This window comes from Calliphora vicina, chromosome 5 (assembly GCF_958450345.1).
Source record: "Calliphora vicina chromosome 5, idCalVici1.1, whole genome shotgun sequence".
NCBI classification, from domain to species: domain Eukaryota; kingdom Metazoa; phylum Arthropoda; class Insecta; order Diptera; family Calliphoridae; genus Calliphora; species Calliphora vicina.
The window spans coordinates 69,320,214-69,334,980 of record NC_088784.1 but is presented as its reverse complement, the minus strand read 5'-3'; the positions used below and the strand labels follow the sequence as shown (position 1 = coordinate 69,334,980).

Here is a 14,767-nt window from a genome sequence, read left to right as displayed (position 1 = left end):
ATACAAATTTAACCATAATAATTGCGGCTTCTATAACTTTTGTCTTCCAAACTACTCGGTGCTACGCCAGGAACATCGTGAGCCGGGGATGCAGCGCCCTGATTTAAAAGTGGACGTAATTGCTGGCCCAAAAGTTGTCCCAATAAGTTGGCTACTTGGGCTGCTTGAGGATTTGCAGAGCCACTGCCAGCCGCTGGTGGGGTTGAAGAAGGATTAGATATGGCACTCAAACTATTAAGGCCTGGTTGTTGTTGTTGACCCACGTTAGGACGCTGAGCAATTGGGCTGGGTCGGGAGTTACTATAAAGAGGTCGTTGTTGACCACCATAGCCATTGTATTGGTTATAGCCGCCATAATTACTGGGATAGACTTGAGGTCTAGGTCTATAACCGCCATAGAAAGGTTGAGGATAACCACCATAATTTGGTCTGTATGCTGGATAACCACCAAACAAATTAAATCCACCATAATAGCTGGGTGTATAGCCACCGTAGCCGCCATAGCCACCGTATCCGCCATAGCCGCCGTATCCACCATAGTTGTCTGATTGTGCTCCTCCAGATGTTGAGGACGGTCTGTAGGGATCAGCTGCTGCAATGGGTGCATCAAACCCAAACGGTGAAAATGGCCTTGTAATGGTACTTAGACCAAGACCCAATAGAGGTCGTATAAGACCCAAAGTTCTGCCTTGCTCAACTGGTTCATTGTTGGCTCGATTACGGTTCGAGGATCTGTTACGATTTGATGAGGCACGCTGATTGCGGTAACGACTTTGAGATGATGTTAACGCCACTAGAGAACTGAATAACACTAGAAATACCAACAATTTCACATTCGTTTTCATTTTAATTCAAATTTAATTTCGTTTCTTATTCGAATTTTGTTCCGTTAGTTTATAATTTATTTAAATGATGTTGATCTACTTACAAATAAAACTTAACTAAATTTCAACCAGGTTTTAGTTTAAAGTTTTATTCAAATTTGCAATTCGTTAGTATTATTATTTTAGAGGTGTGTATGTATATAATAATGTTTCTTTTTTAAGAAACCGTCTACATGGAAATTTTGAAAAACAATCAAAATTTCCAAAAAAAAAATTAAATAAAATTTGTATCTTGTAGACCTTCATGCTGGCTGAGTCAATGTGTATTCTGCCGGCATTGTTTTGGCAGTTGAACGGAAATCTAAGTCAACAACAACTATTCACATGTTTGGTTCTCAGCCAACAATCAAATTAATAAATAAATAAAAAAGTACTTTTTACCTACTCCGTCATTAACTTGTTCTATGTTAAATAAAACTATTTTGTTATTTTGGATTTTGCAAATTTTGCAAACTTTTCTAATACCATATTAAATTTTTCTCATTTCTGTCAGACGCCCACGTTTTTTTTTTTTTTGGTTTAAGTTTTATTATTGTTAAATTTGTCATAAAGCGGTATAAATTTTTAAATCTCGTCACTGACATTGAAAATTTCATTATGGTTTTTGGTTTTGTTTGTTTTGTTTATTTATTTCGTTTTTGGCCAACAATTTTGGCCAAGAAGATATGATGAATTCTATGTTTCTGTGGCGTGCGAACTTTTAAATCACTTCCGTGTGCTCTTCTAATGGCGTTAAGATATTAAACATCTGTTTTGTTTTCATGAAATCTTTATTAGTTAAAATTTAATAAATTTGGAGCACCTACGAATGTATGTATGTGAGTGACAACACTCATAATGGGAGGGCACACCCATATTGGAAGGGCATTAAACTTTAAAAGAAATCGTATTTAATTATGTTTGATTTTTATAGTCACCAAAAAAAACATGGGGGTTTATTGATTTTGTCATTGCATTTGTAAGACATCAACTATTTATTGGCTATAGGTCCTGGTAGATCAGTAATGCCCGATCTAGCTATGTCCGTCCGCCTGTTGAAGGCACGATAGGGCCTTGAGGAAAAGAATTAGGGGGACGAAATTTTCAAAATGTTTTCTATTGATCAGAATCGTTTGTTATTGCAAATGGCTAAAATCGGTCAAGCGGAACTAGAGTTATGAACCAAAATGTGAGAAAACCTCCTAAAATGTAGATATTTTTATACCCTTCACCTTCGTGAAAAAGGTATATATAATTTGGTCATTCCGTTTGTAATTTCCACAATATAATTTTTCGACCCTATAAATTATATATATTCTGGATCCTTATAAATATAGTCGATTAAGCCATGTCCGTCAGTACATCTGTCTGTCATGGCTGAGATATAAGGAAACAAGTAAGAAATTATAGTCGGTCAAGCCCGACCATATGATACCCTGTGTTGAATTTTATTTGAATACCAACATATTTAAGAATTCTACACTCATTAAAATGATTTTCGGAAGTGGGCATTATATGGGAGCTATGATTAATTATGGACCGATCGTTATAAAATTTAGTGACATGACTTTTGTATATATATAAATTATTTGTGCTGAGTTTTATTAGGATACCAATATTTTTAAGAGATTTATGCTAGTTAAAGTGATTTTCGGTAGCTATGACTAATTGTGGACCGATCATCACAAAATTTGGTGAAGCGAGTTTAACTTATATAAAACTCATTTTTGCAGAATTTGGTTGGATATCTATATAACTAAGATATTTATGAGAGCTTAACTATTTTCAGATAGGACAATCGTATAGGGGTTAGTAGAAATAATGGACCGATTCTAACCACATTCAATAGGCTTCGTCCTTGAGGCATTAAATAAGCTTGTACCAAATTTTATCGAATTATCTTTGAAAATGCGACCTGTAGTTTGATTACAAGGTTTACATGGACGGACGGGGGGACGGACATCGCTAAATCGACTCAGAAAGTGATCCTGAGCAGATTGGTATACTTTAAGGTTGGTGTTGGGACAATATTTTGGTATGTTACAAACATCAGCACTAACCCAATATACCCTCTCCACTATGGTGGTGTAGGGTATAAAAACCAGGACAACCTCGATTTTTGACCTATATCTGGATTACTAAGTCATTAATATAGACAATATGATAGATATTTCAAAGACCTTTGCAATGATAAGACCATAGTAAGTTAGACCTACAATGGGTCAAAATCGGAAGAAATATTTTTTAACCCGAATTTGTTTTTACAAATTTTTTTTTTCCGCTAAATATTAAAAATAAAAATTTAAAAATCAAAAAAAAAATTTAATATATAAAAAAAAACAATTCGAAACCATTTTTTTTTTCCAAAAAATGAAAAAAAAACTACTACGGAAAAAAAATATTTATTTTGAAGTATGTATAATTTGGTGAAGGGTATATAAGATTCGGCACAGCCGAATATATCTTTCTTACTTGTTTAAAAATATTTTGCTATTTTCTCTAGTTATAAACTTTAGCATCCGTTATTCCTATGATAAAAACACAAAGTCTGCTGAAAATGGTACATGATTTCTATAAGTCTCCATACAAATTTCTTCACGGAATAGCAGTATCAATACAAAGTTCAACAAAACTAAGTTTCATGTCAAAAAAAATCACAAAAGTCCATTTTGTTTGAATCGCTTCATATTTGACCATAGCCCCCATATAAAGTCCTCTTTCTAAAATCACTTAAATACGCTTACATCTTCTATAAATATCGTTATCTCACAAATAATTGTAATATATGAGGCCATTAGTGCAAAAGTGGTGTAACCCACAATTTTTGTTGGTTTGCTGTTCTGGTGTTACTTACATTATCAACTATTAATAAAGTGCAGTAAGCCGCCTTTTGGTATTCAAAAGAAGATGGAGCTAAAAAAATATCGTTTTTGCACAGAGCGTACCCCTAAGTAAATAGTGTGGGGTTACACCACTTTTGCGATAATAGGCTCATATGTATGTATATAGAAATCGCCGTACAGAATTTTATGATGATCGACCCATAATTAATCATAGCTGCCATATAGGACATCTTCCGAAAATCACTTATTTCAGCTGTCAATATGGACAAAACACATTTTTCAATTTTCTAAAATGGTGTAGGAAATACTTCACAACATCTGATATCCTTACTATTTTCTGTACTTATATCCGACCCAAAATTAAATACAATTCTCATGTATGGGCCATGTATGGTAAATGTAACATGATGTAAGTCTATTTTGGAGATGCTCAACAGTGTACAGGAATGAGGCGAAGGTACTTATCGCTGACAGTAGGGTATCCAGCTCTTTCGACTACCTGGAACATCGTCGCAATATGGGTTGTGTTTCACTGTTCTACCGATACTACAATGAAATGGGCTCTGCAGGAAGAAAGGAACTTGTTCCGGAAACCCATAGTCTTTTACGCTAAACACGTTCTTCGGCAAGGGCTCATCAATTCATGGTAAACTAGACATTGGAACTCGCAACACATTACAGGAAAAATTCGTTATTTAGCCATACAGTCTGTATACATATCGTCACCTGAAATGCAAAAGGGCGTATTTTAGCTAAATTTTAATTGAAATTGTACTGAAATTCCAATTGTCTACCGTTGAAAAACACTGAAGATCTTTTTGTTTTCTGATTGTTTCCATATTTAAGTAAATTAGATGCTCGTACATACAAAACCTGTTAATCGGGACATCTGTAATGAAATTTGGAATACAGATTTCTTTATTTGCACAAAAGTTCAGTGGCAATTAGCAATTTACAATTTAACCGCATATTGTTACTCAAATTAGTGATCATGTTCATGTGAAATATTTGTTTTTTTATGTACATACATTAGAAAATTGTTTAAGTAATAAAGAAGTGGCCACTTAAAATCGGTACGCACTGTAGTAATCATAACAACGCCCCTATTATCAAAATGGAAAAATATTTACATATGTTTTAACAACAAATCTATCGTTATTCCACAATAAATTGCAAGTCATTATATTTAATTTTCAAAAGTGTAGACACAATGGAAAAATAAGCTATTGATGTGCACAAATATCTAGAGAATCCGATTTTGTCGGGTTTAAAAATAGCCAAACTCTGATTTTCGGCAGACATCAGATCAAAATTTTACGTCTCGGCAGCTCGAGGTTGTCTGGCCTTTAAATATGAATACGTAAAATTAAACAAAAATATTAATTTGGTAGGCAATCCGCAGCTGCGGTTTGAAGAGTCAAGCTTTTCAGACATGGTTTAAAGAATTTTCAGAATTATATATAAAAAGAGAGTTTGGAAAAGCGATTGCTGTCATTTATAAGACATCACTAGGGGGCGGATTTTCATGCATTTATTATTGGAAAATATGCGCCTAAAATATGCTTCAAAAAAATCAAAATATGACCTAAAAATTTAAAAAATATGCACTTATATTTTTGTGCAGAAACATAAAATAATTAAATATGGATTTCGAAATGTCTTAAAAATACACAACACTGTTGCCACCAGTTAGAACTCTTTAAATTATACCAGGTATTAAACAATTACAGTTCTAAAACTATTTTTAACATTACTTTTCTTCTAAAAAACGATGGATATTTATATTAATTTTTGGTATAAATACTTGTTTAAACTTTAAAGCCTTTAGAATCATCAATATTTTGATCGTGCTGTAAAGTAGCATCCAACCTTAATATTTATCTCGTCAATTGGTTAATTTATACATCCCATGTAATCTAGCATAAAGACAATTGTCACTTAAGTGTCTCAATGTAATCTATAGTGTAAGGACTTTAAACGTTAATTGTGTAATGTATTTGTCTCTAAGTTATCCAAAATCACTAGTTTACGACAGTCTCGTAGAACTGCTTGGAAATGACTGTCAGGAGCGGTTACTGTGTAGGTGAAGTTACAAAATCTTTCGATAACGAAATCTCTTATAAATCGAATGTGCAATGAAAACAAATATGAATGTTTTCGACACATTTAATGAATTTTTGATACTTAAAAAAACTAAACTTTTTTGAATAAAAGTGTTTTGAAATGATAATTTTCAATTACTGATAGAGAAATGAAAAACTTAATACCAGTTTCTCGATGTCGAAAGAAGTTAGTCGATAAAATTTACTGTTATTTCTATAACAAATTCGACAAAAAAATTTTTGTCGAAACAATGTATTGCCCATTAACGACAAAAAATTATATTTTTATTAAAAATTGGCATAATATGCATATAAATATGCATTTTGAAGTAAAATATAACAAAATATGCATTATCAATAAAATATGCAAAAATATGCACTAACAAATCGATGCCATTTTGCAGCAAAATATGCGATTCGGATAGATAATTAGTCTACATTGTATTTGGACGTTCGAGAAAAAACATGCATTTGCATATAAATCCGCCCCCTAGACATCACACATCTGATACAAAGTTTTTGCCATGTTGTCATTACTCAAATACAAATATGAAGTGGTATAATAAGAATAATATTGATGTTATACCAAAACAAATAAATTAAACAAATTGACCAAATCTTCGTCCAATCGAGATATATTGGACAATTATTAAACGTAAATTGAAAAAGAGTGCAGGTACAGTAAATAACTTGATTTGGATGGGAACAAAGTGGAATAAATATGCTGGAATAATGGTAGAAGTGGGAAGAAAAGCTTTGCAGCTATTAATGGGAAGCATAAAAAGAAAGTTTATTCGCAATAAATAAATAAAGCTTAATAAATTACCTTTAATTTCATGTATAAAATGTTAACATACGTTGTTTTATTTAAATGTTATGCTCGCTTTAATCCGTACCCATTTTAAGTGGCCACTTCTTTACACGAACAATTTTTTTTTTGTTATATTTTAAACTTATTACCCACATTTACAATAAAAACTTTACTTAAACTTTACATAACTCACAAAATTGTTTAATCCTCTGAAAATAAACTTTGGTTTGAAGGTAGTTTCAGAAGATTTCCTTTTTAATTGCAATTGAGACATTGAAAGGGTCCGAAACTAAAGTGATTTCAGTTAGTCAGACTAACTAAAGTGTGGCATCAGCTGTAGATAAAAATTACAGTTTTGCCACGAATATTCCTTTCGCTCAACATTTTACATGCTTCCCTAATCCAGAAATACACTAGCTTTATCTGGAAGTTATATAGAGAATATTAATCCTAGTTCATAACAGCAGGCACCAGATCTTTGAATCATTTGTGTATTTTCTTCTGAAAGGAATTATAATATTGTTACGCTTTAACCTTTTCAAAACGTTGGTTTATTTTATATTATTAAATAAACCGGATACTTTTGATTGCAAATAAAAGCCGTTTAGTAATTTGAAAATTGTAACAACTCTTTATTTATTTAAAACTAGTTGATCTAGTTGAACTAGTTGTTGATTTTGAATCCATAAATTTGACTAGCGGAAAAGAAAAGATATACATATTATATATCAGCGTGTAGGAAATTATGTCCTCTTTTCAAAAATGTACAAAATTTTTAATAATTAAAAAAATTATTGAAGACTTTTTTCAAAAATATGCGAATAAAAAATTATAGCTGATTTTTTTGGAAAATTTAAAATTTTAAAATGCAATAAAAGTTTTGTTTATGAATCGTTTTTAATGAAATTTTACACTTATATAGAAACGTTCGATGCAAATCCAAAAGTGAAAAAAGATATTTGTGAATTGTTAATGACAATCCCACAATTTTTGGATCTATTGAAGGTACCAAGCTCGGGGCTATGAAATCCCTTTGCATGATATTGAAGAACAGATTGGGACATACAAAACTGGTCTTCATTTTTTGAAAGCAGCTATGCGATTTTAGAATATGTTGTCTAAAGTTGAAATTTACATAAAAAATAGGTCTACTTCGGAAGGCTCTGGACCACGCAATAATACGAATTTTGATATTATTTTGCTATTATAATATTTCCCGAAATGTTATCTTTTAGAAAAATATAAACACATTATTTATTTTTTTCTCATTTTCTGTATAATTTAAAATTAATGTAGGTACTTTTTTCGAAAAAAAATGGCGAAAAAACGACTTTTTTATTTTTTTTAAGTTTGAATGCACATAACTTTTGACTCAGCAGATATTTTTTAACAATTCTCTCTTAAAATTATTAATAAATTTGTTGTTAATTCAAAAAAGATGCTCCAAGAAAATCGGGAAAGAATTGGATCCGTTATTAGCAAAATAGCAGACCAAGGTAGGCAAAAAAAATAAAATTTTACTTTTCAAATGCGAATAACTCGTAAACTATAAGAGATAATATATGGCTAAAGCAATGTTTTTTTGTAGATCTCGTCTAGTACATTCCATATATATAAAAATCTTTCAAATCGGATCGCAAACAAAAATTTGGCAACATTTTTAATTTTTGATATACCCGAGGTGCCCCACTTTGGGGCATTGTGGCTCGGCCCCCCTTGGTTGTTTAAGCCCAAATTCAAAACTTAAACTTATCGACACCTCCTCTATAGCCATGGAAAATTCTATTAAAATCGGGCTATTCGTTTAGAAGTTACAGATTTATTTCCACTTTTTTTTCAGATCCCTCACTGTTTGCCATCTGTTGTGTACTTTCTACAATGTTCTTTAACTGAATATTCGAATATACGGTCGCAGCAAACAGCGTTGCCAACTTACGATCAGTGGTCAACTGAAAGCTTTTATTTAATGTTAATAATGCCCACAGATATGTTAAAGTTTGGGCACTGCTATTTGAAAGCATTATGCAACTTTAAATAAGCCGTTAAAATCGTTATATTTGAATTCAAGTAAAATTTCGTAACAATATAGAACAAATTTTAAAAGTCCGTGATTCAGAGATTTGATGTAGTATTGAGGGAAGCAATTTCAATATCATTTCGTGCACGTTCTGGATTCCAGCATCCAGAGCACGATAGGTGTAAATTACCATTATGTGAAGATCAAATGGATTTAGGTGCAGTATAATGTTCAGAGCCTCAGTAGAACTCTTAATTATTTACAGTAGGCACCTCTTCACCTTGTGTTTTAAGTATAAAATATCGTATCTATAGATAATTCGTATTGTCTGAAGGTGGTCCAGTAGCCGTAGTAGTCTAAAGCTTGGTATCTTGACTTTAGTGTTTAACAGAACCAGCTGTGATTTGACTGGGTTGATTCCCAGTCCCATTTATGTGGTCGAATTTACATTTCGAGTCTAATAGCAATAATAACGAGTCACTGGGCGATCGGATTTGATCTCTGAAAGGGCCGTACTAACCTCAACCGTTTAGAAATAACTCATTTCATTAATATCACTAAAAACAGTTGCAAGTAATGACTTTACTATCTCACTGATAGTTATGTATGTCTCAGATGCTCATCAAAATTATTAGAAATACTTCTAAGTAATGCACGTATACATTGACAAAGTATATTCAGTAATTGTAAGTCATTACTTTTGTTTGTGATATTTTAAAGACGTAATACGCTCAAATATTTTGGTGAAACAATTAAATATCGCTATAATTTATCAGCTTGAACAGGTAGCCTTTCATCTACTTTTAATGTAATTAACAAATTAGTTATTGTTAATTTATGGCCACAATATGTGTTAATGTTCCAAAAATCCCACAGAACTGGCTTTGAGTGGTCATTATTTACAAATATTAAGAACATTTCATTATTTCAAATAAAAGTATTTAAATTAAATCAAAAAAATAATGATATACATATATTTTTTTTCGTTTTGTAAATGTATTACGATTTATTTTTGGAAACATCTTAAATTATAAACACAATATTTAATTATTTTAACAATTATTATATTTTTATATGGGGGTTATATTGATTTCGTCATTCCGTTTGTAACACTTCGAAATATTCATCATATATATTGTGGGACCTCATTAGATTCTAAAATGATCTTGCTGTGTCCGTCCGTCTGTCTGTCTGTTGAAACATGATAGGGCCAAATGGAAAGAACTAGCTGGCTGAAATTTTCTACAAATACTCTCTATTGATAAGACTACAAATCTCTTCCCGAAATTCCGTTTTAACAGTTAATTTAGCACAAATTAGTTTGTAAAATTATATTGTAAAGTATGGCAAAAATCGAGTAACAAGGTCCCCCTCAGAAAATGACTTGAACATTCAAAATTGTCTTATAATAATTAATATTGTGCAGAAATTTGACATAAACAAGTTTTATACATACACTCTAATAAATTTTCCTGTAAATTTACTCCATTTATAGTAGGTAACTTTTCTCCTTCTATAATTAGGGTAAAAATACATTTTGTGTGTAAATTCTAATATTTAAACATATTGTGTGTAAAAAAGTACGCAAATAATGAGTAAATTTACTTGTATATATGTCTAAAAAATGTTTAGAAACATGCCGAATTCATGTAAATTTACATTGTTTGTATCTAAAAAGTATATAAAGTTACAATAAAACTGTTTAAAATTACACGTCAAATATGTATGTATATATAGGTACATACAAATTGTTTTTTTATTAAACAAATGACATAATTCCATATAAAAACAATTCATTTTAAATGATGTGTTGTTAATATTTAACAATAACTAACAATTTAAGTATAGAACTACAGCAAGGATAGGGTAATTGATGTAATCACAATCGATGGCAGCCAGTCTCTTTCTCGCCGCTTTAAACAAGTTTGAATATCTTCTACATTTGCCATCGGAGTCTGCCAGTCTCTTTCACGCCTCTTTTAACAAGTTTGGCCATCTTCTACATTTTCCTTGCTCTTTAAAGGGATGTGATTCATATTCTCCATTATTATCACCAATTCTTCAAAAGAAGGTTTATATTTATAATAATATTGCAGGATAAATCACTCTTGTCAATTGCGTTTTCTGTAAAAATGATCATGCTTTAGACTACAATATGACAAAGATCTAATTTATTGTTAGATGACTTACATTCAGATGTATGATTTCCAGCAGTAATTTTTCGTAAATATTGTTAACTTTTGCCAATTTATTTTTTTTAATTATTAAGTTTGTAAAGAATTTCAAAGACTTTTCAAAAAATAAAATAAAAAATTTTGACAATTTATTCTTTTCAAATAAGTACGATTACACACTTTATGTTTAAAACTTAAGTTTTAAGCACAATATGTGTAATTATAAAGATAACATGTTTATTATATTATAAACATGTTGATCAATATTCAAAATACTTAATTTTGAATGTATTTTTGCATTCAAAAGTATGTAATAAATTTGTATAAGCATATTGTGCATAAATTTAATTAAATTTTCTGTAATTTTACATGAAAACTTACTCAATTCATTGTAGTAATTTTACATGTATTTTTTAGAGTGTACCTAAATCTTTCTATCAACTTTTGAGAGGATCGGTCTATAATTGACCCTATATAACCCCCACATTAGAAAAGTATTTTATTGTCAATACAATAAAAACAAACCAGTGGTGGGTATACAAGATTCGACTGAGCCGAATACAACACTCTTACTTGTTTATTATTAATTGTGTTTAGAAAAATGTCTCCTGTTTATTTTGAAAATAAATTCTAGTAGAGTTTTTAAAATTATTTACCACATTGTGACCATAAACAATGCGTAAAATCGAAAGAACTTCAATAAAATTAAACCTGTTTGAGATTGGTTTTTTTATTTTGTTTTATTAAAATAATTATTTTATTATAAATATTATCAGACCAGACAAAAATTATTATACTCTACACCACCATAGTGGGGAGGGTATAATGCGTTTGTGCAGATGTTTGTAACGCCCAAAAATATTAGTCCAACACCCACCTTAAAGTATACCGATCGACTCAGAATAACTTTCTGAGTCGATTAAACGATGTCCGTCCGTCCGTCATCCGTCTGGTCGGCTGGCTAGCTGGCTGTCCATGTAAACCTTGTGCGCAGAGTACAGGTCGCAATTTTGAAGATATTTCGATGAAATTTGGTACATATTATTTTTTCGGTTCAAGGACCAAGCCTATTGCAACTGGCTGAAATCGCTCCATTATTTCACCTAGCCCCCATACAAATGTCCTCTGGAAATTGGACTTTATGGGTCATAAATGTTTAATTTATATATGTATCTCCACAAATTCGCTCCAAATAAATTCTATATGCACAAAATTCATATCACCAAATTTTGTTACGATCGGTCCATAATTTGTCATAGCTCCCATTTAGACCCGCTTCCGAAAATCACTTTAACGTGCATAAATCGCTTAAAAATGTTGGTATACACACAAAATTCAACATAGTTAACTTTAATATAGACATAAATCACACGACCTTTCATGGTGATCGGTCCATAATTGGTCATAGCCCCCATATAAGGCCCACTACCGAAAATCACTCAAAAATATAAATTATTGAAATTTTAAAAGAAAAATGTTTTTGCTCTTTTACTTAGTGTAGGGTATTATATGGTAGGGCTTGACCGATCATACTTTCTTACTTATTTTTTTTTTGCATTTTTTACATATTTTGCATTTTATGGAATTTTTTTTAATAAAATTTTAATAACATTCTTTCTTTTTAAGTTTATTTGAATATTAAAATATTTCTACTTTTTTATACCCTTCACCATGAGTGGCAAGGGTATATATAAGTTTGTCATTCCGTTTGTAATTTCTACATTTTTCATTTGCGACCCCACAAAGTGTATATATTCTGAATCGTTATAGATAGCGGAGTCGATATAGCCATGTCCGTCTGTGTGTTGAAATCAACTTTCTGAAGCCCCTAAATAACTTACATACACGAATGATACATCAATATCTCCGAAATTCTTCCGGCTCGGTTGCTATTTAAATTCGAGAAAATCGGTCCACAAATCGCTGAGATATAAGGAAAAAACCAGGACAACCTCGATTTTTGACCTATTTTTGACCCATATCTGGATTACTAAATCATTAATATAGACAATATGGATATCTAATGATAGATATTTCAAAGACCTGTTCAACGACGTATATAAGACCATAGTAAGTTGGACCTACAATGGCCCAAAATCGGAAAAAATATTTTTTAACCCGAATTTTTTTTCACTATATATTAAAAAAAAAAAATTTTTTTAATTAAAAAAAAAATTATTAAATTTAAAAAAAAAAATTTTAAAATTTAAAGAAAAAATTAAAAAAAAATTTCAAAAAACAACTGGAAAAAAATTAAATTTTGTTTACCTAAAAATATTTAAAATTGTTATTTTAAAGTATATTTCGGTGAAGGGTATATAAAATTCGGCACAGCCGAATATAGCTCTCTTACTTGTTAATATTGAACTATGTGTTAAAATGTACATACTGTTGTTCAAATTTGTGTTAAAAAAACGAACTTTACATTTGAATTTTAAAAGTACAGAGTACCTAAGGAAAGTGCAAATATACGTTTAATGTTAAGAACCATAAATTGTTATCCTAGGGTTTTTAAAATTAAATTTGATAGAATAAGTTAGAACATATTTAACATAGATCAACATCTTAATTTAACAAACACAAACAGTTGATAAAAAAGTTCAAGTATTTGTCCCTAAATAGCTGGCCGCCACTGTAGATGATATTAAAAAAAAAAAAAATCGACCCTCCGTAGGCCCGATATTATTAAAAAAAGTAAAAAAAAGATTCAGCAAAATTAAAAAAATAAATAAACCTAAATAACTCTTGACCTAAAAGTGATAACTTACATATGTGGGCATTTTGTAGATCTTCATAAGAACTATTTATATTTTAAATTTCAGCACATTCTGATCATACTTGGATTTTTGGAGATACTATTTTTAAAAAATGTGAGACCCGATTTGGCGTTTAATTTCTAATTAAGCTATAGTTACAACTTTGGCATCTTTGGTGACCCCCACTGAAATTCTCCGTCAACAATTTTCGTAGAATATTGTAATCCTTAAATGTCTTTTTTGAAAGGACTTTTGTAGATTTTCTTAAAAAAAGAGTCAAAGAAAGGAATAGAGGTTTCCACAAAAATTATTCCCATAAAATTCCACGATATAACTCTGACAATAAGAATTCTCTCATAAATTAACTTACAACATTTTTTTCATTTAGTATAATGCTCCCATCGACCAAAAAATTAAAACTTTGACCCACTGTAAAAAAAAATTCAGACCAGCTGGACTATAAGTTTATTCTTCAAAAATAATCTACTTAACATGCCTTTTCAGAATTATAGGGCCGCTATTCTGTTCCAATCAAATAGTCTCAATTTGTTGGACAGTGTTATTTAATATTATTAAATGAATTTAGTTCAAAATTCACTGTCCGTTCATCACTTCATGCAAAGTAAGTATTAGTTTTCGAAAATATCAAAAAAGCGGGAATTATGATTCCTGAGCGAAAATCGTACTTTTAACAAACCCTGGTACGCATATAAATTTTACCAGAAAGCACGCGAACTCATTTCATGACGATCGGTCCATAATTGATCATATCTCCCATATAAGGCCAGCCGACTTCCGAAAATGACTCACGAAAATATATTATTGAAATTTTAAAACTGTAGGGTATTATATGGTCCGGCTTGACCTACTATACTTTCTTACTTGTTTGTAAACACCGAGTTTTGTTAATTTATTTGTCTTCTCTTATTTTAATGTATTTTGTAACAACAAGCAAATTAAATCATTAAATAATATTAATAAATAAAAGCAAGCAGCATACTTTTAGGTATTCATTTATTGTTATACAGTCAACGACAAACAAAAAGTTTCTAAACATAATTATTTAATATAATTGTTCTATCTAAATATTAAAATCAGTAAGAAAGTATAGTCGGCTAAGACCGAACGTATAATACCCTATACTGAGTAAAAATTTTTTTCTTTTAAAATTTTAATAATTTATTTCCGTTAGTGATTTTTG

General features: G+C 30.6%; 1 protein-coding gene across 1 annotated transcript; it reads right to left on the bottom strand.

Annotated features, from left to right (window-relative positions):
* Positions 1–8: 8 nt before the first annotated feature.
* Positions 9–845, bottom strand: LOC135961355 (uncharacterized). The gene has a single exon (XM_065512852.1). The coding sequence runs from the start codon at positions 843–845 to the stop codon at positions 9–11; it is 837 nt and encodes a 278-aa protein (XP_065368924.1).
* Positions 846–14,767: the final 13,922 nt, after the last annotated feature.